Source organism: Rhincodon typus, chromosome 11 (assembly GCF_021869965.1).
Source record: "Rhincodon typus isolate 14 chromosome 11, sRhiTyp1.1, whole genome shotgun sequence".
Classification (NCBI taxonomy): domain Eukaryota; kingdom Metazoa; phylum Chordata; class Chondrichthyes; order Orectolobiformes; family Rhincodontidae; genus Rhincodon; species Rhincodon typus.
In genome coordinates this window covers 28,226,362-28,252,745 of record NC_063342.1, presented here as the reverse complement: position 1 = coordinate 28,252,745, position 26,384 = coordinate 28,226,362, and the positions used below count along the sequence as shown (strand labels likewise).

General features: G+C 40.7%; 2 protein-coding genes across 2 annotated transcripts in view; both read right to left on the bottom strand.

Moving 5' to 3' along the window:
• LOC109929418 (NXPE family member 3-like) overlaps positions 1 to 26,384 on the bottom strand; it is a 456,754-nt gene that overhangs the window by 248,554 nt on the left and 181,816 nt on the right.
• LOC109938556 (NXPE family member 3-like) lies at positions 1,085 to 25,007 on the bottom strand. The gene is made up of 5 exons (XM_048602777.1): positions 24,891 to 25,007; positions 20,249 to 21,036; positions 13,794 to 13,867; positions 9,221 to 9,430; positions 1,085 to 1,632 (listed from the first exon to the last, which is right to left on the bottom strand). Exons 1-5 carry the CDS (start codon positions 25,005 to 25,007, stop codon positions 1,085 to 1,087), a joined length of 1,737 nt encoding a protein of 578 aa, XP_048458734.1.

Genomic DNA, 26,384 nt, shown 5'->3' with positions numbered 1-26,384 from the left:
GTGAATGTGTGTTTGTGTGAATGCAAAAGGATGTGTATTTGTGTATCTGTAAGACTGTGTGTGTGTGTGAGAGAGACAGAGAGAGAGCGTGTGTGTGTTTGTTTTTGTTTATTTGTGCAAGAGGATGTATGTGTTTGATTCAGAGTCTTTGTGTTTGAGAGAGCATGTGTGTATTTGTGTGTGGGAGAGGATGTGTGTGTGTGTGTGTGTGTGTGTGTGTGTGTGAGAGAGAGAGAGAGACAGGGAGTGTGTATGTGCGTGTGTGTGAGAAACGGTCTGTTTGTGTATTTGTGTCTGTGTGTGTGCATGAGAGAGTGTGCAAGACAATGTGTATGTGTGGTTGTGAGGGATGTGTATATGTGGTTGTGAAATTGGTTGTGTGTGTGTGAGAGAGAGAGAGACTGTGTGTGTGGGCTAGATGATGTGTGTGTATGGGGGCTAGAGAATGTGTATGTGTGCAAAAGGATGTGTATGTAAAAATGTACATGAGAGAATGTGTGTATGTGTCTGTGTTTGTATGTGTGAGAGGATGTGTGTGTGTGAGAGAGACAGTCTGTGTCTGTGAGAGAGACCTTGTATGAGTTTGTGAGTGTGTGAGAGAATGTGTGCTTATGTGAAAGAGAGCATATGTGAGTGTGTGTATGTTTGTATGTGTGAGAAAGGATGTGTGTATGTGTGTGACAGAGTGTGAGTGAAAGAGTGTGTGTGTGTGAGAGAGAGCATGTGTCAGTATATAGCTGTGTTTATGTGTGTATATATGTGACAGTGTGTGTTTCTGTGTGCAAGAGAATGTATGTGTATATATGAGAGAGTATGTCTGTGCAAAAGAGGATAAATGTGTGTTTGTGACAGTCGTGTGTGTGTGCGTGCAAGAGGGTATGTGTGAGTGAGAGGAAATATGTGTGAGAGAGACTGTGTGTTTGTTTGATCAGCTTGACTGAAGTGCACAGGTATTCAGTTCAGAACAGGTTTATCAAACAAGTGTCATGATATCCAGCAGCAGTGGCAATATGAAGGTATTAATTAAAGTTTGAATCATATGATTAAAAAAAGCTTGGTTAGAACTGATCTCGTAGAAATTTCATCATGTTACAGAAAGACACACATATGAAAGAAACACGTCTATTTCATTCTTAATAATAATTCTCATAGGATGTATATTGTGAGGAAGGTAATGTGCTATCGTCATCTCCCAGGCATCCACAAATACCACATTGAGGCCTGTGAACATCTTCCTCATCACTGAATCAATTTGATATGCGTACCAGTCACTGTAATAGGTAATGATCTGTGGGGGGTTTTCCCGCACATTGGCCGTCTTTATTACAACCAGTGTATCCGGATTCCTGTCGAGTAGCTGTAAAATTGACCTCCTGACATTCTGTATTCTCCGAATGTAGACTTCGACAGGAAAAGGGGTGAAATGGGCCGTTAAGGTAATGGCTATAACTGTGTTTCCTCCTCCTCTAATTTCATCCAGTACATTTGAAACATAACGCAGATGTCTTGGGAAGGTGCGGAATTGGATGGGAAGACCATGAGGGCGATATTGTACCACAATGTTGTTCTCCACGTTCACTGCAAGATGAGGACCAATCTTGATAGGATTACCAAGATCCAACATCTTAAGACCTAAAAGACAAAAAGTAGAATCATTTGACTTTCTTAGCCACAATATTGCTGATGTTAACTAATTTGGAAATGGAGGGCTCTCTATTGCAAACAGCAGATCTCAAAATTTGTCTGCAGATTTTCCAGTCTGCTATTGTAATGAATGAATTACAAACATAAAGTGTATAGTGGTGTCATGTAGCAAACACAGATAAGCTGAGAAATAAGTACATACCTCCCATATCTCATTAATTTGCTTTCAGCTATTATATGTCTTCCCCTTAAGCTGATGTGCCATTCTTCAATGAAGAGGTAGCCAGACTGCTGACCTGTTCCCAGTGCTCTGCTGACTTCACAGTAACAAGTTAACAGTGTCACATGTTTTTTCATGTTCCCAATAAAGAAATACTTCTGAGGGAGCGAATGGAAATTAGAAACTAACTTTGTGCATCACAGAGTTTAGAGCATTCTGGAAAATATCATTATTAGTTGGGCAACATTCAATCAGAATTTATTTCAAGTAAATTAAGTTAGTATGTTACTGATCTCACAGCAGAAATTTCTACCTGCATCAGATGATCATGTTGGACAAAAAAAATCTATATTTCTGCAATTATCACTCTACATCTACAAAACAACATAATCCCTGTCTTCAGACAAAGAGTCATACAAGACTCAAAATGTTAACTCTATTTCTCGACACAAATGCTGCCATACCTGTTGGCTTTCTTCAGCATTCTCTGTGTTTGTAGCAAAATGATTAACAGAGACTGGATCAGATGTTGACATATGAGCCAGTCAGGGAGAGGGCAGTAATGGATGAGGAACGGAGATAGTGGCCCGAGAGCTGCAGCAATACACATGAATGAGAGAAGTTAGTAACTTGAGCGAGGAGGGAAAGGAATACAAAAAGTGAGAAAGAGAAGGAATCAGGGTTAAGGTTGTGTCATTGTCAGAATTATTCTAGAGCAATTGTCAGAACTGCTTTATTTTGACATGTGGGAAATGTTACAAAACACAACGTAAAGAGAAATAACTCAGGGACTGTTACTGGGAGGGAGGTTAGAGCAGGGGCTGGAACCAAAGTGGCAGTGAAGAGGCTGCCTCAGAGATACTGAACCGTAAAGCTGTTTACTGCATTACCACCAACAAGGAATAATAACATTTTTTTTAATCTGAACAAGTAGTTACAATTTTAATTAATTTGAAAACAGTCAGGAATTCACTGTGTTTTTGTGTCTCAAACATTAAAATTATTCTCAATTGTTCCCAGTGTTTCAATTAGATTCAGCACCACCTGGTGGATACTGATTCACTGAGCTCAGAAGGTTTTCCAGGATCTGAATTTTAGACCTCACCCTGCGAGTGGATTTGAAGGCAAGGGAGCTTGACATTGAAGGCTACTGAAGCATGTTCCTCGGTTGTAATTGAACAGCTTGACAATGGTCCAGACACTTACATGCCTCAACAAGCATTTTTTGTTCATAATTGCTAGCTGCAATAACAAACAATGGCGCTAAAATAGGTGGTATCGTGGATAGTGAGGAAGGTTATCAGAAATTGCAACAGGATTTGATCAGCTGGGGAAGTGGGCCGGGAAATGGCAAATGGAGTTTAATATAGATCAGTGTGAGGTGTTGCATTTTGGAAAGTCAAATCAAGGTAGGAGTTTCATGGTGAATGGCAGGGCCTTAAGGAGTGTAGTGGAACAGAGGAACCTTGGAGTTCAGGTGCACAGTTCTCTCAAAGTGGAGTCACAGGTAGACAGGGCAGTGAAGAAGGCTTTTGGCACTCTGGCCTTCATCAGTCAGGGCACTGAGTATAGAAGTTGGGAAGTTATGTTGCAGTCATACAGGACATTGGTGAGGCTGCACTTGGAGTATTGTGTTCAGTTTTGATCACCTTGCTATAGGAAGGCTGTTATTAAACTGGAAATGGTGCAGAAGAAATTTACAAGGATGTTCCAGGACTCAAGGGATTGGGTTATAGGGAGAGGTTGGATAAGCTAGGACTTTTTTCTTTAGAGTGTAGGAGACTGAGGGGGATTTTATAGAAGTGAATAAGTGAATAAGATCATGACAGGCATGGAAAAGGGTGAATGCACTCAGTTTTTTACCCAGGGTTGGGGAATCGAGCACTAACGGGCATCAGTTTAGATAAGAGGGGAAAGAATTACATGGGAACCAGAGGGGCAATTTTTTTTTACACAGAGAGTGATACACATATGAAATGAGCTGCCAGCAGAAGTAGTTGAGGCAGGTACATTAACAATATTTAAAAGGCATTTGGATGAATACATGGATAGGAAAGGTTTAGAAGAACATGGGCCAAGTGCAGGGAAATGGGGTTAGCATGGATGGACATTTGATCAGCACAGACCAGTTTGGGCCGAAGATCCTGTCTCCATGCTGTAGGACTCTATGACTCTCAATGACTCTAATACTGGATTTTTCAATACCATGATATCTCCACTCAGTTTCTTATGTTATAGAAGCTTACATCAGCACTGCTGCATCAGGTAGAATACCTTGCTGGAAACAAAATTATATCATGGTTAGCAGTATTGGCCATCTAACCAGAAGACCCCAATGGTTCTTGTGGTTATTTAGAAAACTGATCAAAGATTAACTAGACTATAGCTCTTATTAGAGATTATTTGAAGTATGAATTCGTACAAGCAGAATGCTCTGCCATTGCAACCAAACAGCTTAAGACTATTCCAAACCATTAGGTGTCAGTGAGTGTAATAATTCCATATATTAGCCAGGTATAATAAATGTCTGTTGGGTCTTTCAATACCATATTATCTAATGGTTAATTTCTTATATTACAAGTGATAACAAGTATTGTCACACTAGGTGAAGAAACTTTGCTGGAGAAAAAGCACACATCCTGGTTATCCGTTTGTAAAAAGAGTCTAAGATCTCAGTAGTAGATATTTGGAAATCTAATTGAAGATCAAAGGATTCGGACAACAAGTCAGCAGCATCAGCCTCTTTAAATCCAGATGGCCTTACAGATCTGTTTATAGGCACTGACAAACCAGAAGACAGAATTAATTTCTTTCCGAATAAAACCTTTTAAGCTAGAAGCCATGTCTTTGTGTTTATAAAAAAAACCCAAGTGCCTGCTGTTATAATGTTAAAAAAGGAAGTCAAATGCTCCTGACAGAATTCCTTACTATGATCTGCCTGTGCTGTTCGTAAACAAAGCTTTTCACTGTACTTCAGTACATGTGACAATCAATCAGTCAATCAATCAATAAATCAAAAGTGCTTTCAGAATTTTTTTTCTACAGGAAGAATGTTTATCTCTGTCCAGACCAATTTCTTTCTTTAAATTAGTGCCAGATGACAAAAAGCCTTCGTGACATCATCGCTCCTTATTTTGTACAAATGCTATAGAGAGACAGAGACCTGTAAGTACAAACGTGCAATCTTAAACCTACAGAGCTGGAAACAACACACCTAAGAGAGATACAGCCAGTCATGTGGCAGCAACAAGCAAAATTAAGGGAAACAGGGATGGAAAAATAAACAGAGAAAAACAAAATACCAGTAACAAGGAATAATTATACACTGACGGCATTCAACTTCAATAAAATAAAAATGAAAAACAATCACAGAGAAATGAAGAGCAAACACTAAACATTTTACACAGTATCCAATGATATCTTTACTGAGTAATGACGATTTAAACAATCTATTCAGTTCTATTTTACAGATCGAGTGATAGCTGATCCCAAAAGGAAAAGTCTAAAAATCTTGCTTGGAAACAAAGGGATTTGCAGACTTAACTGATCCAGTCTTATAAATGATCTGAAAGATCCAGAAAAGATCTAAAATGTTCTTGAGAACCAGCACAAGATATGAACTAGCTTTAGAATGAACAGACTCTATTTCATATCATATAGTGAGCAGATTCAAGAGTCTGTTGACCAGTTTGCTGAATGGTGCAAAGGGAAATAAATGTGACTTTTCTGAGGAGTTGTTGTTGAGGTCCTCATTGTGTTCGTCACCACCTCCACACTATTTAAAGCTTCACAAAGAATCTTTGTTACTGGTCCAGACCATTGACACATTACTTGAGGATGATACAACTATGAAGCCAGAGTAGTAAGACAACACCAATTGCATGTCTTAGGTGCAGTGAAGTGCACCAAACAATCAAAATCTGTAACAGATGCAGTTTGTCACATTTACCCAAAAATTGTGCAGCTTTTCCCGATATTTGGAAAGCCTGTAGTGCCAAAGGAATTTAGCCAGGCATGTGCGTGGAATTAGGTGCAAAAGCCAAACCAGAGCCCCAGGACAAACGCAGGTGACTAACAAGCCAGTACAATAAGAGAAGTTATTCAGGCAGGTTATTTTTCAGGAAAGGAACAGTAGCAGCCAGATCAGTGGCACCACGACTGGCTCTGTTGTTCCACAAGGAGGGTTGAAGTACAGGTGAGTGTTAGTGATAGGCGTCTCTACATTCAGGGGCACAGGATGTTTCTGTCACCATAAGCGAGTCTCTAGGATGGTGGTTATCTCCCAGCGGGCACAAAACATCCTGAAAGGGGAGGGTAAGCAGCCAGAGAACATGGTCCAAATTGGCCTTTAATGACATAGACAGGAAGAGAGATGAGGACCTGCAAAAGGAACTTTGGGAGTTAGGCAGGAGGTTGAAAAACAGGACCTCCAGGGTTGTAATCTCACGATTACTCCCCGTGGTACGTGCTATTGGGGCTAGAAGTAGGAAGATAATATAGTGTGGCTACAGAGCTGGTGTAGGAGGGCTTCAGATATCTGGATCATTGGGGTCTTTTCCAGGACAGGGTGGACCTGTATGAGAAGGACAGCTGCACCGAACTTGAAGGGGCACTACTATCCTTGTGGGGAGGTTTGCGAGTGCCACTTGGGAGGGTTTATTCTCGTGTGGCAGGTGCAGAGTGGTAGGTCAGCATGTGGAGTGACTGGGGAGAAGGTAGAGGTTAAGTAAGTCTAATTGAAAGAACATGCAGGGCTAGGTTTATAAACAAAGAAGGACTGGCGGTCTGAAGTGTATTTATTATAATACAAGGAGTTTAAAGGAAAGGGAGATGAGTTACAGCCTGGTTTGGAGCATGGAACTATGTTGTTGTAGCCATCACAGAAATTTGGTTTGAGAGAAGGGCAGGATTGGCAGCTCAATGTTCGAGGGCTTAGATGTTTCAAGCATCATAGAAAGGGATGTAAAAGGGGTAGAGAAGTTGAATTACTGATTAAGGAAAATGTCACAGAATGCGCTCAGAGGGCATCTTGGAGGGTTCACCCAGTGAGGCCATATGGGTAGAATTCAGCAATAGGAATGATGCAATCATTATGATGGGTTTATACTATAGGCCTCCCATAAGCCAGTGGGAGAACGAACAGATATGTAGATAGATCATGGAAAGATGTTCCGCAGTATTGACTACGACTCCCATAGTGCCAGGGCTTAGATGCGGCAGAATTTGTTCGGTACATTCAGTAGAGTTTCTTGAAACAATATATAGATACTCCAACAAAGAAAGGGGCTGTAGGAGACCTTGTGCTGAGGAATGAGCCTGACCAGGTGATTAAAGTGTCAGTAGGAGAGCATTTGGCAGTGATTATAGTTCTGTAACTGTTCAGATAGCTATGGATCAGCATAAGACTGGTCTTCGAGTGGAAGTGCTAAATTGGGGGAAGGCTAATTACAACAGTATTGCAGGAGGTGGAGAAATTAGATTAGGGGTGGCTGTTTGAACATGAATCCGCATCTGATATGCCGGAGTCCTATAGCAGCCAGTTAATCAGGACCTGCATGTTCCCGTGAGGATGAAAAATGCGGATGCAAGATTCCAGAACCCTGAATGACAAGATATTGAAAGTGAAAAAGAAAGAAGATGCAATTGTAAGGATTAGGAAACTAAATTCAGACAGGACCCTTGATGAATATAAAGGAAGCAGGAAAGCACTTAAACAAGGAATTAGGAGGGCTTAAAGGGGCCAGGAAATGTTCTTGGGAAGTAGGATTAAGCAGAATCCCAAGGCTTTATACACATATATTAAGGGCAAGTGTAGGCCTAGCACATAATCATGGCGATGGTATTAGAGGCGAGTTTGGGTTCCCAGCAGCATCTGCACTCAGTGCAGGTTCATAGAGGCTGAAGCAAAAGGGAGATTGGGCCCAGGACAAGACCCTGTAGAATCAGCAGCAGCTTCATCGGTGAAGTAGGCCTGAAGCAGACTCATGGCAGCAGCAGCAGTCGGTGTTTGGGTTGGGTGCGGTACCCAGCGGCATCATTGGTGCCTATGTTGTAAAGGTCCAGTAAGGACTCATGGGAAGACGGCATCTGAGGAGGCGAGATGGCACCGAAAAGTGGCGACTTGCCTTCCAGCAGTGGCACGTCGAAGGGAACTCATGCCTGGCCACTAGACCCATAAATCATGGCTCATGGTGGAGCACTTAACAAGAAGGGCTGTAAAAGTGAACACTTTTAAAACCGTCTTTACTTTTCTGCCTTTGTATTCAATGTTTTAGTTTATTTTTCTGTGTTTTAAGATGGCGCTGGAGAGTGGCGACCCTATACAACACTTTTCACTTCTTTTTGCAACAAAATACGCGTAACAATAAATCAAATCAAATCAAATCAAGAGGGTAACTAGGGAAAGGGTATGTCCACTCAAGGACAAAGCAGGGAAATTATGTATGGATGCAGTGGAAATGGGGGAGGTCATTGATAAATGTTTCACATCAGCATTCACCAAGGAGAAGGACATGGATAAAGGTAGGATTAGGGACAGGTATGTTGATATTCTATCGCATGTTGATATTAAGAAGGAGCAGTTGTTGTGTGTCTTGAAAAACATGAAGGTAGATATGTCCCAAGCAGCAGATGGGATCTATCTCAGGATACCAAGGGAGGCAAGGGAGAGATTGCTGGGACCTGACAGAGATCTTTGTATCCTGTTTAGCCACAGGTGAGGTTCCAGAGACTGGAGAATAACCAATGTTGTTTCTTTATTTAAGAAGGGCAATAGGGATAATCCAGGAAATTATAGGCTTGCGAGCCTTACATCAGTGGTCCGGCAATTATTCGAGAACATTCTTAGGGAAATGATTTACTCACATTTGGAAGAGAATGGACTTATTAGGAATAGTCAGCATGGCTTTGTGTGAGGAAATTCTTGTCTCACAAATTTGATTGAGGTTTTTGAGGAAGTGACAAAAATGATTGATGAGGGTAGGGCAGTGCATGTTGTCTGAACAGACTTTACTAAAGCATTTGACACAGTGCTTCATTGTAGGATTGTCCCAAAGATTAAGTCACATGGGACCCACTGTGAGTCAATAAGTTGGTCACAAAATTGACTTGGTCGTAGAAAACAGAGGGTCATTTTAACAAACTAAAAAGTATAATTGGCAAATTTCAAGTGACATATATGCATCTCATACATAATCTATGCTACAGACAAGATAATGAAGAGAGATAGACAAGCCAACTGACAGAGATAGGCTAACTGATAGACAGGTGGATGAATGAATGTAAGGTCAAACAGACAGATTTTCAAATTTGTATGAAACTACAGAAACAAACAGATAGACACAATAATCACCTAACCTGGAACAGATTGAATCAAATATTCAAACCATTGGCGCATAGTGGAATCTCCAATCAGATAAACATGTTTCTTACGAAGACAGTCTGTCTTTTTTGTAGGAGTGTCAAAGTGGAAAATATCACAGGTTGTTGACCTCCACTGGTCCTTATAATAAAAACCAGATGGTGATACCATGGGCCGTCCCCGGACACATTTTCCAAGAGCCGGAACTGAAAATGAAGTGAAAAAGGCAGGAAAATCATGATGCACTACATCTTCAATAATCAAGACTTTTTCATTCAGTTAATCACAGGTTCCGTAGTAATGACAATCCCAGGAGAACCATTAGCTGTTGCTACAGGAAGAACACATGCACAATGAGGAAACTAATCTGAGTAACATTCTGAACAAGGCTATGTCAATGGGTAAATACATCACTTGTTGTCACTGAGGTGTCATGAGAAGGCAATCCCACTGTTAATCCTTGGTCTGTACTGGGATAGCTCAGCTCAGCTGGGTGATGGTGGGGCCACTGTACAGGATAAATTTGGAGAACATAATCATATTCCACTAAATACAGCCTCCTGTATACATGGCTGTCTATTAGACTGTTTAGCTTTCTCCAGAAAAGAGAAATAAAATGTGAAAGTAACACTTCATTCCTGCATCCTAAATATTGGATTCTTTGAATTAGTTTCCAGTCCAAGTTCTTTTCACAGGCAATAATGAGTGGACACTGCACACTGTACCTGTTATCCATGCTATAGAATATAGAGAATATGAACTCTTTCTGGGCTATCTGTGTTAATTATGTATTCACTCCATAACCCTGGAATGCACACACTTCTACACCAATTTTGAATACCCCCAGCTGTGTTCTGTAATTCTTGATGCATAAAAGCATATTTGCACAGGAACAGGAAAAAGCACCATTGGATTACAAAGGTTCAGTGAAGTACGTAACTGAAATTACAGTCTGTATTTATTTTGCAGGGTAAACCTCTTCTTTATGTTCTAGTTTTTTGTCCTTCCCCCCCACCCCATTTTCTGCATTAAAAACCAATCTTTACCTAGCTAGCACCCGTTCTGAAGAAAGGTCGCTGAACTCAAAATGTTAACTCTGCTTTCTGTCCACAGATTCTGCCAGACCTGCTGAGTTTTTCCAGCAATTTCTGTTTTAGTGTCCACAATTATTTCTAGTCTATACTAATGATTTTGATGAGGCAAGTGAATATGGCCAGGTTTGCGAATGACAAACATATGAAGGCATCTGGTGAGCTTGACACAAAAGAGTCTGCAGAGGGATACAGACAAGTTAAGTGAGTGGACACAAATATGGCAGCTGGAATATAATTTGAGAAAACATGTGGTTTTGAACGTTGGCTGGAAGCATAGAGAAGCTGAATATCTTTTTTTATTCATTTGTGGGATCTGAGCATTGGCAGCTGGCCAGCATTTATTATTTAAATGGAGAAAGACTGCAGAAAGCAGTAGCACAGAGGAATTTTGAGGTCTTCATATATAAATAATAAAAAAGATGGCTTATAATTTCAGCATGTAATTAGGAAGGCAAATGGAGAGTTGGTGTTTATACCAAAAGGGAATGACATATAAAAATCAAAATATAAAAAAGGTCTTGCTCAAACTATTTGAGACATTCATTAGACCACACCTGGAATAGTGTGAACAGTTTTAATTCCCTTATACGGGCATTGGAGGCAGTCCAGAGCAGGTTCATTAGGTTAGTCTGGGGTATGGAGGAGAAATTGAGAAAAGGTTGGGCCTATACTCATTGGAGTTTAGAAGAATGAGAGATGACATTATTGAAACATACTTTGGAGATTTAGATTCTTCGGGGACTTCACCTGACTAGATGTAGAGAGGTTGTTTCCCCTTGTGGAAAAAAGCTAGAACCAAAGGGTATATTCTCAGAATTAGGGACTGCACATTTAAGACAGAGGTGACAACAGATTGAATCTGTCAATTTTTTTACCACAGAGGGCTGTCATTAATTATAGTAAAGGCTGTGCTGGAATTTTAATAGGTTAGGGAATCAAGGATTGTGAAGATAAGGCAGGAAAGTGGAGGTGAGGATTATCAGATCAGGCACAATCTCATTGAATGGCAGAGCAGACTCAATGGGCAGAATGGCCTACTTCTGCTCCTATGTTTAATAGTCTTATAGCAGGTTTAAACTTCTGATTGTTGATTCTATCCTGCTGAGACTGCTATGCGATTGGCCAGAGAGACAGGCCTGGGTTGTTTGCACTTTACTCACCCAGCTTTATACACAGATATTTTAGAGCTTTTCACACCTGGTGTAAAGCTTGCTGAGCTGTGTAACTCTTATAAATCCATTGGTGTGTCATGTCAGTACTTGTAGCTATGCATATCACCCTCTCCCCCAGTAGACAGTGTTCAGCATCCCTTCCCAAGCCACAGAAGGTGTTAATTGCTCTACCCACTCTGAACAACAACAGTGTTACAATGGAACATGGGAACAGGAGTAGGCCATTCAACTCTTTGAGCCCTTTCTACTATTCAATGAGATTGTGATTGATTTGTGGACTAATATGTCACACGTGACTTTGGCACATATCCCTTAATACTTTTGCATGACAGATCTTTATTTATCTCAGATTTAAAATTAACTGATCTTGCATTGATTGACATTTATGGAAGAGAATTCCAAATATTTACCACTGTTTGTATGTAGAAGTGCTTCCAAACATCTCCGCTGAACGGTCCGGCCCTAATTCTCACGCTATGGCCCCTAGTTCTAGAATCCCCAACCAGTGTTTTTTCTTGTTAATATCTTGAAGACTTCAATCATAAATTATAAATTCTAGAGAAAATTTGCCTAATTTGTGTAATTTTTCCTCAAACTTAATCCCTGAAGTCCAGGTATCATTCTTGTACACCAACTTTAAGCCAAAACAAGCTTATGAAAAAAGCTGAGATCAGGAGGAAAAAGACAGAAGAATCCACTACATTTAAAACAAGGAACCAAGATCAGAAGCTGGTAGGGTTCTGTGTGTTAATTCATCATCATCTGTTTTGATAGCTTCCTGCTTGGCTTTGGAGACAGTTATTCCATGTGGGCCTGGAGCAGTCAGGTGGGACTAGTTTACTTTGGGATTATGTTTAGCATGGACTAGTTGGACTGTTTCTGTGCTGTATGACTCTACGACTCTACAACTTTTATTAGATTTTGTGGAAAGTGGAGGGAAGATTTTGAATCCAAGGAGAATCAAATCTTTGAGATTCTAATTGGTGTGATCTAACTTAAATGCCTGGAACCAACCTGAAATAAAGTTCTTTAACCCTTTGGAACTCAAGATAAGCTTGCTCAAGCCAGTTATGGAAGGTTTGGCAATTTCAACAATTTGCCTCTGGTACCAGTTCATATTCATTCAGGATAACATTCAGTTCTGAAGAGGGGTCCCTGGGCTGAAAGGTTAACTCTGATTTCTCTCCACTGCTGCTGCCATACCTGCTGAGATTTTCTAGCAATTTCTGTTTTTGTTTCAGATTTCCAACATCTGCAGTTCTTTCCCTTCTTTTTATTAAAGGTGTATTGCACACTAACTTTGATACATAACACAATACTTTCTAGTCCTTACTAACTTTCAGGTACATTTTATCGTCTGGTTTTGCCGTTTCAAGTTTTGAAAGAAAGGTTGCATTTTACTACATCTTTTCCAGTCCAGACAGAGTGCAGCTTTACCTACAGCTGTTACTCAGGCTGACTGATTTTCAGTATCTCTTTTTAATGCTGACACGCTGTTAGAGTGACAACTCAATTTTTGTCTGAAGACCATTTTCTTCTTTTCGGGTGGCTTTGGATTCTTTGTCCTGATGATTTATTCACATTTAAAGACAGGAATCTGTACTCCCAAACACCAGGTTGTATCTGATAGCACTCTCCGTGCAGTTTGCCACTACTTTGTAAGTAATGAGACTAGAAATTCTGCCACCAGTCGTTCTTGTAATGCTAGTCTATGGTGCTTACAAGTATTAAGTGATGAGGGGTTAACCATAATAAGCTTTTGGCAGAAAAAGCCTGAATTTGAGTAACACAAAGTGGTTTATTACAGAAAATAAGGCAACAGGTTACTTTAGCTTTAGGTTAACTACAGCTAACTGGTGAACTCTATTGTACTATATTAAAAAATTGTTGTTGCCAAAAGGATACAGCTATGTTTATGCAACACGATTGTAGACTGTCGAGCTGGTGACTTGCAACTGGCTTGCTGCTTGCAGAGACAGTCATTTACTGGTATTTCTGCTATAGTGTGTGTTTCATTAACATGAATTGGCTGTAACACGATTGATGAATAGTGGACGCTGTTTGAATAACATCAACTTTCTACTATACAGTATAGCGATTTTCTATAGCATGATTTTCTATAGTGTGAGGTCACACAAGAAACTATCACATTATAGGAGAAATACCTGTATATATCAGTGGGAGGAGCCAGCCCAAAGGTTCAGAGTTAACCCTTTCAGTTCAACTGCCATATATGACAATTCGTACTTCCTCTAATATACCAAGTCTTCAATTTCATAGTTACTGATGTATAATTAACTTACTCGGTCGAGGTGAAGGCTCTACCGTTATGTATCCTGCGCCACTGGGTAATATGCTCTGCTTGAGGTTGATACGACTGTAAATGTAAATATATGATAAATGAAGTCATTGTATTAATGTAACAAGTCAACATAGATAGGAGATAGCCCAAGAGTATGTTTTGCTCTGTTATTTCTCAAACCAATACTAACAACTTGAATTTTACAGTCAACACTGACTCCACTAAATACTACAAATGAGTTGTTAGGATAGATGGTCTAATGTCAGCGTTCTTGTCCCAAACCAACATTTCTAGTCTAAACAGCAGTCATCACCCAGAACCAGCTTCATTGGATGTGTTATTTCATTCACACACCTGACCCCAAATTCCTGAAACAACAGCTTTTCTCTGAACGTCACAGCAAGAAACTCCCAGGAGAGCAGAGGAGATACTTCAGTGATATTATCGAAGCATGATGTGAAGAGATTCTCACTGACGCCAGCTACCTACCACTCAAAATGGAGAACAAGCTTTCAGGGAAGAAACGAGTGATTGGACAGACTTCGATAGCAGAATGTGAAGCCAAAGTCAAGACAGGACATGGAGCACATAACACCCTCCAAGTAACTCAATGATTTAATCCTTCAAATACTACAGGTGTTAGAGTTTGTAGAGCATGCATCAGACTTATCAGCCATCTTAGAGTGTACTGAGCCAGGATGAAAGCATGTCATAGAGTCATAGATTAATAGAGATATACAGCACGAAAACAGACCCTTTGGTCCAACTTGTCCATGCCAACTAGATATCCTAAATAAATTTGCCAGAATTTGACCCATATCCCCGTAAACCCTTCCTATTCATATACCCATCCAGATGCCTTTGAAATATTGTAATTGTACCAACCTCGAACACTTCCTATGGCAGCTAATTCCAAATGCGCACCATCCTCTACGTGAAAAATTTGTCCCCTGGATCCCTTTAAATCTTTCCCCTCTCACCTTAGACCTATGCCCTCTAGTTTTGGACTCCCCCATCTGGGGGAAAAGACCTTGTCTATTTACCCTATCCATTCCTCTCAAAATTTTATTAACCTTTATAAGGTCACCCCTCAGCCTCCAATACTCCAGGGAAAATAGCCCCAGTCTACTCAGCCGCTCCCTGTAGCTCAAACCCTCCAACCCTGGCAACATCCTTGTAAATCTTTTCTGAACCTTTTCAAGTTTTACAACATCCATCCTATAATCAAGAGACGGATCTCAATAACAACATACTGGTATTTCTGCTATAACACGTGTTTTGTTAATGTGAGTTGGCTGTAACACAATTGATGAATAGTGGATGCTGTTTGGATAACGCAAACTTTCTACTATTTAGTTTAGCAGTTTTCTATAGTGATTTCCCTATAGCGTGATTTTCTGTAGGGTGAGGTCACACAAGAATGCAACTATCATGTTATGGGAGAAATACCGATGGCTCAGTGGTTAGCACTGCTGCCTCACAGCGCCAGGGACCCGGGTTTAATTCTAGTCTCGGGTGACTGTCTGTGTGCAGTTTGCACATTCTCCCCGTGTCTGTGTGGGTTTCCTCTCACAGTTAAAAGATGTGCAGTCTAGGTGGATTAGCCATGCTAAATTGCCTGTAGTGTTCAGGGATGTGTAGGTTAGAGGGGGATAGGTCTGGGTTAGGCCGAAGGGCCTGTTTCCACACTGTAGGGATTCTATGATCTATGATCAAAAAAACCCCACTCTACTCACTGCTGTAGATTTACAAAAGAAAACCAGTAAGGTTATACTTTAAAAAGCCACTTAGGTGCTCCCCTGTTATGAGCTCCCAAACACATGTTTCTCCAAGGTCTGTTGTGAATTTCGCCATTTGTTTATATTTCTTAGAATGAATTCCAATGTTCAGAAAACAAACAGCAAAGGCAGCAGCAATGCAGGTTACTGCTGGGTCAGACAGAAGTGTCAGTTTCTTTCTCCATTTGAATCACTACCCATGTGGTCACCGCCCTGTGTCTGTCTTCCTCCATTTTAAAGTCCTGTTGTTTTGATCTATTTTTCCCAAAGTTCCAAAACAATGCAACAGCTCATAAAACAGGAATTACCGCTCCTAGAATTCAAGGAAATCAGCTCCAACACTGAAAATGCCTCAAAAAGGAGCAGCTCTTACAGCCACAATTTTCTCCTGTCCTCCATCTTGGATCATCCAGAATCCTCAATTCTAAGGATTTGCCCAAAACAGGTTATGAGATATCTTCAATCTCTGTTTCTGATGTCACTTCTCCAATCAGATGACAGAAAATACATAACAAACGTGATTCAGTCAGAATCATTGGCATGAATGAATGAATAATTGACGTATGCTATTCCACGTCTCTCGATTTATCAGAGTCAGTACCTAATAGACAACTTATTTAGAGCTTTATGTAGTAAAATGTTCTAAGGCCTTTCATCAAACAATCACCAGATGAAACTTAGCACCAAGTCACTAAAAGACATTAGGAGAAGTGAACAAAAGTTTAGTTAAATAGGTAGGCATTAGGCAGCATCATAAAGAAGGAGGGAAAGGTAGCAAGGTGGATAGGAGGGAATTCTAGAGCTTCTGGTCTGACAGCTGAAGGTACAGGTCCAAGGAATATGAGGGAGATGTCAAAGGCCCTAGAGTCATACCATATATTGTCATATCTGTATTAAAATGTATGCTAATTTACACTATTTATCTGCAGAAGTATCATTGTCTGATGGGTTCTTCCCAATCCGTGACTCCTGTATAAGTGCAAAAAAAATACAGTGAATTAACAAATCAGCAGGTCCAGGTGTCAATGACTAAGATTTGGAAAAAAGTGAGATCTTGGAGAATAATAGGACTGGAAGAAGTTACGGTGACAGGGAGAGGTGACACAGGAAAGGATTTGTACACAAAGATGTTAGCATGAATATTGTGGCAGTTCAGTACAGAATTTTGTTCATTCATTCATGATTTTTGGGCATTGCTGACTAGGACAGCAATTATTTCTCATACCTACTTACCCTCAAGAGGGCACTGGTGAGCTGTCTGCTTGCAGTGCAGAAGTCCATTTGGTGTCGATACACACACAATGCTGTTAGGAAGGGAGTTCCAGGATTTTGACCCAGTGACAATAAGGGAACTGCATTTTAGCCGTACATATGGAAGGTGGAGAGGAATGTGCAGCTGGTGGTGTTACTGTGCCTTTGTTCTACCACGGGGTAGAGGTTGTGGGTTTGGAAGGGGTGTCAAAGAGTGTTGGTGAATTACTGCAGTGCATCATGGTCAGTGGTGGAGAGAGAGAATATTGAAGGGGCTGCATCAGGTGCCAAGCAAGCATGCTGCTTTGTGCTAGATGGAGGCTCACGAGTATTTCTGGTGTGAAATGGAGAGTGCGGAGCATTCATGACTCATGACACGTGCCTTATAGATAGTGAACAGGTTTTGGAGAGTCAGGAGGTGAGTTATGAGGAATTGTAGGCACAGTATTTGTATAGTTAATGCAGTACAATTGCTGGTCAATGGTAATGTCCAAGATGTTGAAAGTGAAGAATTCAGCAATAGTAGTGCCATTGAATATCAAGGACAGATAATTCAATTCTCTCTTGTTGGAGATGTTCATTGCCTGGCGCATGCTTCATACAAATCTTACTTGCCACTATCAACCCAATCATGTGATATGATTCAGTTTACAGTAAGACAACAATGTCCATCACCAAGAGTGTTTTGGCAGCTGCAGTAATGACCTTACTGGTTAAGTCCTGAAGGACATAACTGCTAGGCTGCTTCTGGGCACGTGGTGAGGGAGTCAACAAAATGGAAGTACATACTTGGCCTCACTGTCACCAATCTGCCCACTGTAAATGCCCCTGTCCATGAGACTATTGGGAGGAGACACCACCCCACAGTCCTGTGGAGATGAAGTCTCACCTTCACATTCAGGATACCCTTCATGGTGCTGTGTGGCACTACCACCATGCTAAATGGATAGATGTTGATCAGATCTAGCAACTCAAGACTGGCTATTCATGAGGAACTGTGAGTCCTGGGTAGCACCAGAATTGTACTCAAACACAATCTGTACTCATTTGTTTGTCATATTCCTCCGCCCTACCATTACCTTCAGGCTAGAGGATCAATCCTCGTATAGTGAAGACTGAAGAGGACATGCCAGGAGCTGCAAAAGCATCTCTAAAAATGAAGTTCAATGAAGCATGTCAACCAGCATAAACAAAGAGTGATAGACAAAGATAAGTGATTCCACAAAACCAATGGATCTGATCTAAGCTTAGCAAGTTGCCTAAAGCCTAAAGTGAATGGTGGTTATCAACAGTTCTATCAAGCAGCACTTGCTTCATACTAGCCCCCTGACTGACGCTCAGGAGGAAATCCTGTCTGCAGGTTGGAGTCATACTGAGGATACAAGGTAATGTTGAAGGTCAATCATCTCAGCTTCAGGACATCTCCTCAGCAGTTCCTCTAGGCAGTTTCCTAAGCACAGTCATCTTCAACCATTTGAACAATGACCTTCCCTCAATTGTGAGATCAAACGTGGAGATGTTCACTGATGATTGCACAATGTTCATTCACAACTCGCCAGATACTGAAGCCATCCATACCCATATGCAGGAAGATATGGACAATATCCAAGCCTGGGCTGACAAATGGCAACTAACATTCACACCATGCAAGTGCCAGGCAATGACCATGTCCAATAAGAGAGAATCTGACCATTCAATCACATTGCCATTGCTGAATCCTTTAGTATCAGTACCTTAGGGTTACCATTTACCAGGAACTGAACTGGACCAGTAACAGGAGCAGGTCAGAGCTAGGAATCCTGCAGCAAGTAACTTACCTCCTGACTCCCTCAAAGCCTGTCTACCATCTACAAGGCACGAGTCAGGAGTGTGATGGAAAAGTCCTCACTTCCCTGAATGAGTACGGCTCCAACAACACTCAAGAAAAGAATGAAATCCGAAATTAAGAGCCTAATGATGACTGTGAATCCATTGCTGATTGTCAGAAAAATCAATCTGGTTCACTAATGTCCTTTAGGGAAGGAAACTGCCATCCTTACCTGGTCTGGCCTACATGTGACTCCAGACCCACAGCAATGTGTGGTTGACTCTTAACTACCCTCTGGGCAATTACAGATGGTCAATAAATGCTGCCTGGCCAGTGACATCCTCATCCCGTGAACGCATCAAAAAAAAGAAGTTTGACACCATCCAAGACAAAGCAACTCCTTGATTGGTACCACATCCGTAAATATACATTTCCTGCAGCACTATGCTCAGTTTTTTTTGTTTCTTTTTTCTTTCTTTCCCTAACGTATACTATTCTGCCTGTGTTTCCACCAGCTTTATAATGAAGGTTTGCTTTTAGAATGGTGTTTTAACCCTGCTGTTGCTCCCGTGGTTGTGACTGACCGACAGTTTTTGCACTTCATCTCCTCGCTGACTGCCTGTGCCTTCTTAAATCAGTAATGCCCTTAAATTGGTAAATCCCTTTTCTTCAAAAAATGTCTTCTTCAATTCGAACAGACCCAAATGCACCCTCCTATTACTGGAGCCCCCTCTTCTCTGGGACCCAAGAACCCCACAGCCACAGGACCTGATACCTCATGCTCTACTCTTCCAGACCCGATATCCATCAGCTAACGTGCATTACCCACTCCATGACTTACCTGGCACCCTATTTACCTGGTACTGTGGCACTCTACCCACCTGTAACCCTGGCACCCTATTCTCCTTGCACTTGACCTTCACACATACCTTACATAATTACTGGAGCTGTCAACATGGCTGTCTATAATACTAGATATTTTAAATGACAGAAAATGGCAACTGGTTGCTGTGAGAAAGGGAGCATGTTTTGTCTTCCCCTCATTATCCTGCAATATAAAGGACCTGCAAGACTTAAAGTACACTCCACTTTTCTGAAGGAGCCCTGATCAGAACATTCCATCAGAAATGCAGAGCTCTTTCTTAATGCAAAAAACATTAGGCGCTGAATAGGGAACTGAGTATGATTGCCATTCCTCAGAAAATCCAGACCATTGTGTTATAGCAACTCCATATGCACTGCACAGGTTCCAGAGGATGACTCACCACCATGATCCCAGAGCCCAAATCCCATGAACATATAAAAAAAAGACACGCAAACTGCAATGTGGATCAGTCCTATGACCTTTGCCAAAACCATACTTAGGAAAACCTTAGGTTTGTCTGAGAATGGCCTATGGTAACTTGACTTTCAATCGTTGACAGTGAGCATGCATGTCAACTTTCTTAATTTGATAACAGCTCCAAATCTTTGCACCTAAAAGGATATAAATACTGTATCTCAAATTGAAGATTGCATTGACTTCCCAATGTTGAGAAGTCTGGTTCTGCGTTTCTGTATTAGAGTCAGAAAGAAGGATGAGAATGCAAAATATAAATAAAAATACTTCAAGTAACATACCTTTGGAAGTAACGCTTCTCTTCTCCAATTAAGAGACCTTTATCAAATCCTGCTAAGCCACATTTGATACGAGCAGAGCAGGAAAGATTCTTTGGTTTATAACAGAACCAGGGCTCCCCAGTCCTGGGATCAGTAAAGTTACAGAGTGGCTCAGTTTGAGGCAAATAAAGATTACATTGAGTGGTCTCTAAAATATTACCATTCTTGAAGGTACTTTGAAAAGATACCCTTGCCATTCGTTCGTCACGTAGCCTTTTAAGTATTTGAATTCCTTCGCTGGAATGAACCAATGAAACAGAAATTTCAACTTTCCCCGGCCAAGATAAATTAAAATTGATATAGTAAAATCCATTTTGGTTGTCTATAACCGTTCCTGCTGAACCAGCTTTTAAAGCTGGGGTGTGGATCCGAGCTTGGAGATAGTCACCTCCATATCGCTTTGGGTGACCTTCAAAATCATACATCTGCAGCATCACTTGCAACTGATCTCCCACATAGAAAGTCTTTGCAGAATTTAAAATTACAAAGCGAATATGTGCTGGGTCGCTGCTTTTCTCAAAGGGTACAGCAGAGCTGGTTGGTTTTGGCCATTCGATCATTTTCATAAGGAGTGTTCCCTCTGACCTTTCTTCAGGGGTGAAGCTGTGATTCTGATAGCCATATTGCACCAGCCTGTCGGTCCAATGGAGATTCCTGGTTTCCACTTTCTGCCCCATGGTGTGATTAAACTTTGGTACTGGATATCTCCACCATTTGGATTCAGATATAATAATTGCAGTTTTATCATGCTATGAAAAAAAGCAAACCATTTTTGATGAATAATAGAGAATTCTTCAGAACTGCAGCATCTTAATTAAAGGGTTATACATTTCAATGAAGCAGTGAGCATGAATTCAGCAAGATACTGTAACTCAGCTCAGGAGAGGAAACAGGTCATTAGAAAGTCTAACCCTTGACTCCCAGACAGCGCAGTGATCTTCTGAAAGTGACCAGGCCATGAAAGCTACCAGTTTAATCCCCAGTCTGTGCAGAGTTGATTTCAGCACAGCTGAGATACTGAGGGGGAAGTGCACAATGATTTTGTGTTCCCCATTCTCACACTGTCCAATGACACCTGTTGGAAGTGCATAGGATGAGGCATAGGATAAGGAACAGACCTGGGCTTCAGTTTGAGACCCTGCCTCAGGTCAGGTGATATGTAAGTGAAGGTACTGGATCTATCTGCATAACTGTATCTCAGCAGGATTTGTTCTCATAACTTCAATCATAACCCCAAGACATTTCATAAATCCAGTTCCCAATTGATGAGTATCCTTTACAATGTGTAAAAGTTTCTGTCTGTCATGTTTAATAAACACTAAAAGCTTTGCCACCAGTGAATAATTGCAAATTGTTCATGTCATAATCAAAAGACAGATAGGCAGACTGTTGATTTGTGACCTCCAGTCAACTGGTATAAAATCTGTTATTTGATATAATGCCCACCTGCTTCACTATTTGCACTGTATAAAAGAGAAAACCAGAAGCAACACACCAATGATAGGTTTAAAAGGAAAGATAGGACAAAAAGGAAAAGAGGAGGAGAGAGTATTTTTTAAGGAGTGTTTTGCAGTGGGGAAGAAAGAGAATGCCTCACATGGTTCAAAGACAGAGTCAAATTACCTCGAGCTAAGGAATAAAATGAGTATAATTGCTTTGCTCAATGTAGTCTAGAGACCATCAACTGGCGGAAAGGATGTAGGGCAACAAACTTTTATTAGTCATTTGTAGGATGTCGGTGTCACTGGCTAGGCCAGCATTTATTACCTGTCCTTGCTTGTCCTTGGTTATGTGAGGGCATAGATTTAAAGGGATGTGCAAAAGAAGCAAGTGTGATCTGAGAAAAAAAACTTTTTCACACAGTGAGTAGTTAGGGTATAGAATGCACTGTCTGGAAATGTGGTGGAGGCAGATACAGTTGATGCATTCAAGTGGGCGTTGGATGATTATTTGGGTAGAAATCATATTCAAATATATGGCAAAAGTACAAAATTGGCGCGAAGTAATGATGCTCATTTGAAGAGCTAGTGCAGATACGATGGGCCAAATGGTCTCCTTCTGTGCTGTAGCCATTTTGTGATACAATTCCAAAAAGATACATGACTGCAGCCAAATGCCTGGCAGACCCCTGCAGTGTTAATAGAGAAGATATTTATATCTCTGAGTTTATAACAGTCAATGTAAACTTATTGATCTATTAGCCCAGGGTTCAGGTGAGTAGAGAACAACTTATCTCCCAACAGCACATTCTCATTTAGTTCAGTTTAGGGAATAGGTCACTGCAGTAGCAATGATTTTCTAATCCATGTCATCCCTAAGTCAGGAGAATTTGGAATCAAAATCTTCCTGTTGTTCAAAATGAAAAGTTGTGGAAGTTTCATGCAATCAGATTCAGAAAGGAATTGTAAACTTCTGTCTGCTGTTCCACAAAAAGAAAATGGAAGAGCCATTTAGGTAGAAACTGAAAGAGTTGAGACAGAAGTAAAATGTCTATGGATTTGAGTCTCTGAAACAGATGCTATTGGGGGAAATGTTGAAACGTTGTTTTGATGTTGTGTTAAGATCCTTCTAAACTGTTCTATTTATATTGCTTGCTTTGATTTAACTTTCCCTCTGTGTAATAAGCTTATGTTCTTTTGTTAAAGAGTATCTGCACCTTGTGTAAGCACTATTCAACGACAAACTACCGCATTAACTGACTAAAACTAGATAATATGCCATTTATCAAACAAGATTTCATTTTGGGATCTGACTTGTCCATTATTACCATCAGCTGGCATCATATGAAGAACCAATTTGGTGTATTTGGCCAAAGTGAGGAAAACTATTTACAATAATTGAACAAATCGGTTACAAAGAGCCAATTTGGAAAAAAGTGAAGTTTCCAAAGAACATGTAACTTATGGAAAGGCCAAATAGCACCTAGTTAAACAAAAATCAGGGCTATTATAGAGTTTACTGTGTCAAAGACAGAACATGAAATGTTGCAGTGTATCAGCATGAATGGATTCTGTTGGAAGTTCTTTTTGAATTTCAGCAACATTGTTAAAAGTGGTTCCGTAAACAAGTTTGCTAAAGAAAGGCAAGAAATGTGCATGGATCGAAGAATATCAGAGGGTGTTAGAAAGCTTGAAAGCTTTACTAACTACCTGACTGAATTTCATGGTGTCAAATTATGGGAAAAAAACTGAAACAACAAAAGCCTGCTAAGACTCTGCAGAGAGAAACAAAGTTAAAGTTTCACTTGGAACATGACTCTTCTTCAGAACCTTGATCTTGTCTTGTGCTAATCCACTTTACACCAGATATGCAAGCTGCTGTCGATCTTTTTGATCATATATCCAACTTTATCTTTCCTTGATTATTGTCAATATTGAACGCATATTAACTTATGCCTAGTTAGTTAAATGTTTCACTTCCGATGCATCTTGGAGGAGAATTTGCTAAGCACTTCCCAGATCTTTGCTGCCATGCACCTCTCTCAAAAAGTCACAGTCAGTGAGGAGATCCAACATTGGATCAATTGCACCAGATCAGCATTCAACAAAATATGGTAACGTATGTTTGAAAACAAAGACCACCACAAACTAATGGAAGTGCAAGTGTACAGAGCAGTTGTTGCCACCAGAATCCGATGCTACAGCAAGACCCAGCCTTTGGACCAGTGTTACTTAAAAATTGCAGGAGAAATTCTGTCATAAATGCCCAGGTTGCATCCGTCAGATTCACCAGGGAGATAATTCAACAAATACTCGTGTACAACTCTATGTAGCTCCAAGAGCATTCAGTCTAAACTCCTGCAAACTATGGTGGACTGGGCTCTTTGTCTGGAAGGTTATAAACTATCTCTCTCTCCAGGTCCTATTTTTTAAACTCACACATGACCAATGTTCCAGGGGAAGACACAGTAAATGCTTCCAAGACTCCCTGAAGCCTGCTTGAAATGTGGAATCATTGACTTAAATGGACTGGAAGGAGCTTGTACAAATTGTTCAAAATTGTTCAAGTTCATCAGGCTGCATCTTCAGTTAAAACGTTATAACATTGAGGCAGAACGGCAGCAGAGAAGGAAAGGAAAGGAAACAAATCCTGCACTCTGGATCCCAATATCTCATTAGACATCCTGCCCTATGTGACCATAGATCTGTGGTCAAGAATCAGCCTGTTTGGTCATGTGAAGATCCTAAACAAAAGCTTGCAACCCTGAGTAAAGGACATTTTCAAGGTTCGAAACAGCCAAAAGCAATGACCTGAAATGCAGGTAGGGGCTGGGGAAGCAATGGGAGAGGTAGAGAGGGAAATACAAAGCGTCTTTGTCAGATCAACGTCGGGCACTTCTCAGCAGGTTGTCAATGAGAGAATGGCCAGAGGTCTGGATCATTCTCACTATGCAGTGAGAAAATATATCCCCGTAGAACTGAAACTGGGAGAAACCTCAGTCCTTGATTCAAGAGGCAGCATGTGAAATAATTAAAATGGCACTTGGCAGCTGAAATACCCAGTCCTGAGAAACAAATCATCCCATTTTTAAATAATATTATCTTGAACCTTGGTGAACATTTTTAGTCTCCTCTAAACATGTTGATAACACCATTCTACATACCATTATGCCATACAAATTCAGAATCAGGAGCAGTAGAGCCATTAATGTCATCAACGTGAAGTGGGATGGACGTACGGAGAAGGGGAGGATAGATTTTCTTGTATGTTGTTCATCCATATTGAAAGGTCACAATGCACTCGTGTGTTGTAAGTCTGGAAAAAAACTAAATAAATTTAATATCAATTTATGCCTACATTTGATGCTCTTCATTGAAGAATCCCGAGGGAGTTCAATTTTACAAAATGCCCCAGAAAGGAAAACCTTGCTGGAGAACTGGAGACTGTGAAATGAGGAATCAAAATGGAGGCAGGGATAAGGCAGATAATTACAGATGAGTCACCATTATTTCAGCTGTCACTAAAAATCAAACTGTAATCACAGAGAAACACAAACTCTCAGGGCCAGTAAACGCTGAGTAGTGGGAAGTAAATGGAGGGAAAAGACAATGTGACAGGTGCAAATATCGAAAGGAAGAATGAGGAGGGAATGAGGTGGGGGGCCAGTGACAGAGACATTGGAGAACTGTGAGTCTTATCAGTGAGAGGGTGAGGAGGGCTCGTTCTGGCCGAGAATTAGGTTTAGTGGGTAGCTCAGGATCCAGCCAACTGAAGATCATTAGAAACTTCCATTGGATATGGTCATAGCCTGACAAATGTATGTTTTGAATGTTATTTGCTAATTTTCAGGCTAAGCGAGGATGTTGCCCAGTTCTCACTGAATGCCCACATGGACTGTTTCAGTGTCTGAGGTGTCATGAATGGTGTAATCATGATTAACATCTCTATTTCTGATGCTGGATGGAGAGAAAGTCATTGATATTTGCCGTGCCTAACATACTACCCTGAGGTATGCCTGCTGTGATCTTCCTGGACTGAGATGATTGACCTTCACCAATCACAACCAGTTTCAAAAGATAAATGTAAAGATTATGTAGTCTTTTGATGCAGCTGCTTCCTCTTTTGATGCTTTCTGAAGACAACCCGGGGCTTTCTTGTTCTTCAGAGAGAGAAAAAAATCCTCCTCAGACCTCGTCCTAAAAGAGCAATCCCTAATTCTAAAACATTGCCCCATAGCTCTGGAGTGATCTACAAATATCTTTTCCATGTCACTTTCTCAAGACTATTCTGGATCTTATCTATTACAACCAAGTCAGCCACCACTCATTTAAACTCCAGCAGAAACCAGCCTGGCATGTCCAACTTATCCTCATTAGATACTCCACTCATTCCAGGCATTGACCGAGTAAATGCCCTCTGATCCACCTCGAATACATTTACATCCTTCCTTAAATATGAAGGCCAAAACTTCATGCAGTAAGTGGAATGTTGTCTCACAAATGCCTTTTACACCCGAAACACATCTTTATTTTTTATGTTGAAGTTCTCTCACAATAAAGGAGAGGATCCCATTAACCTTCTTGATTAGATGCTATAGCTGTGTAGTAATTAATTGTGATCCAAGGGCACGTACATCCCTCTGCAACTCAGAATTCTG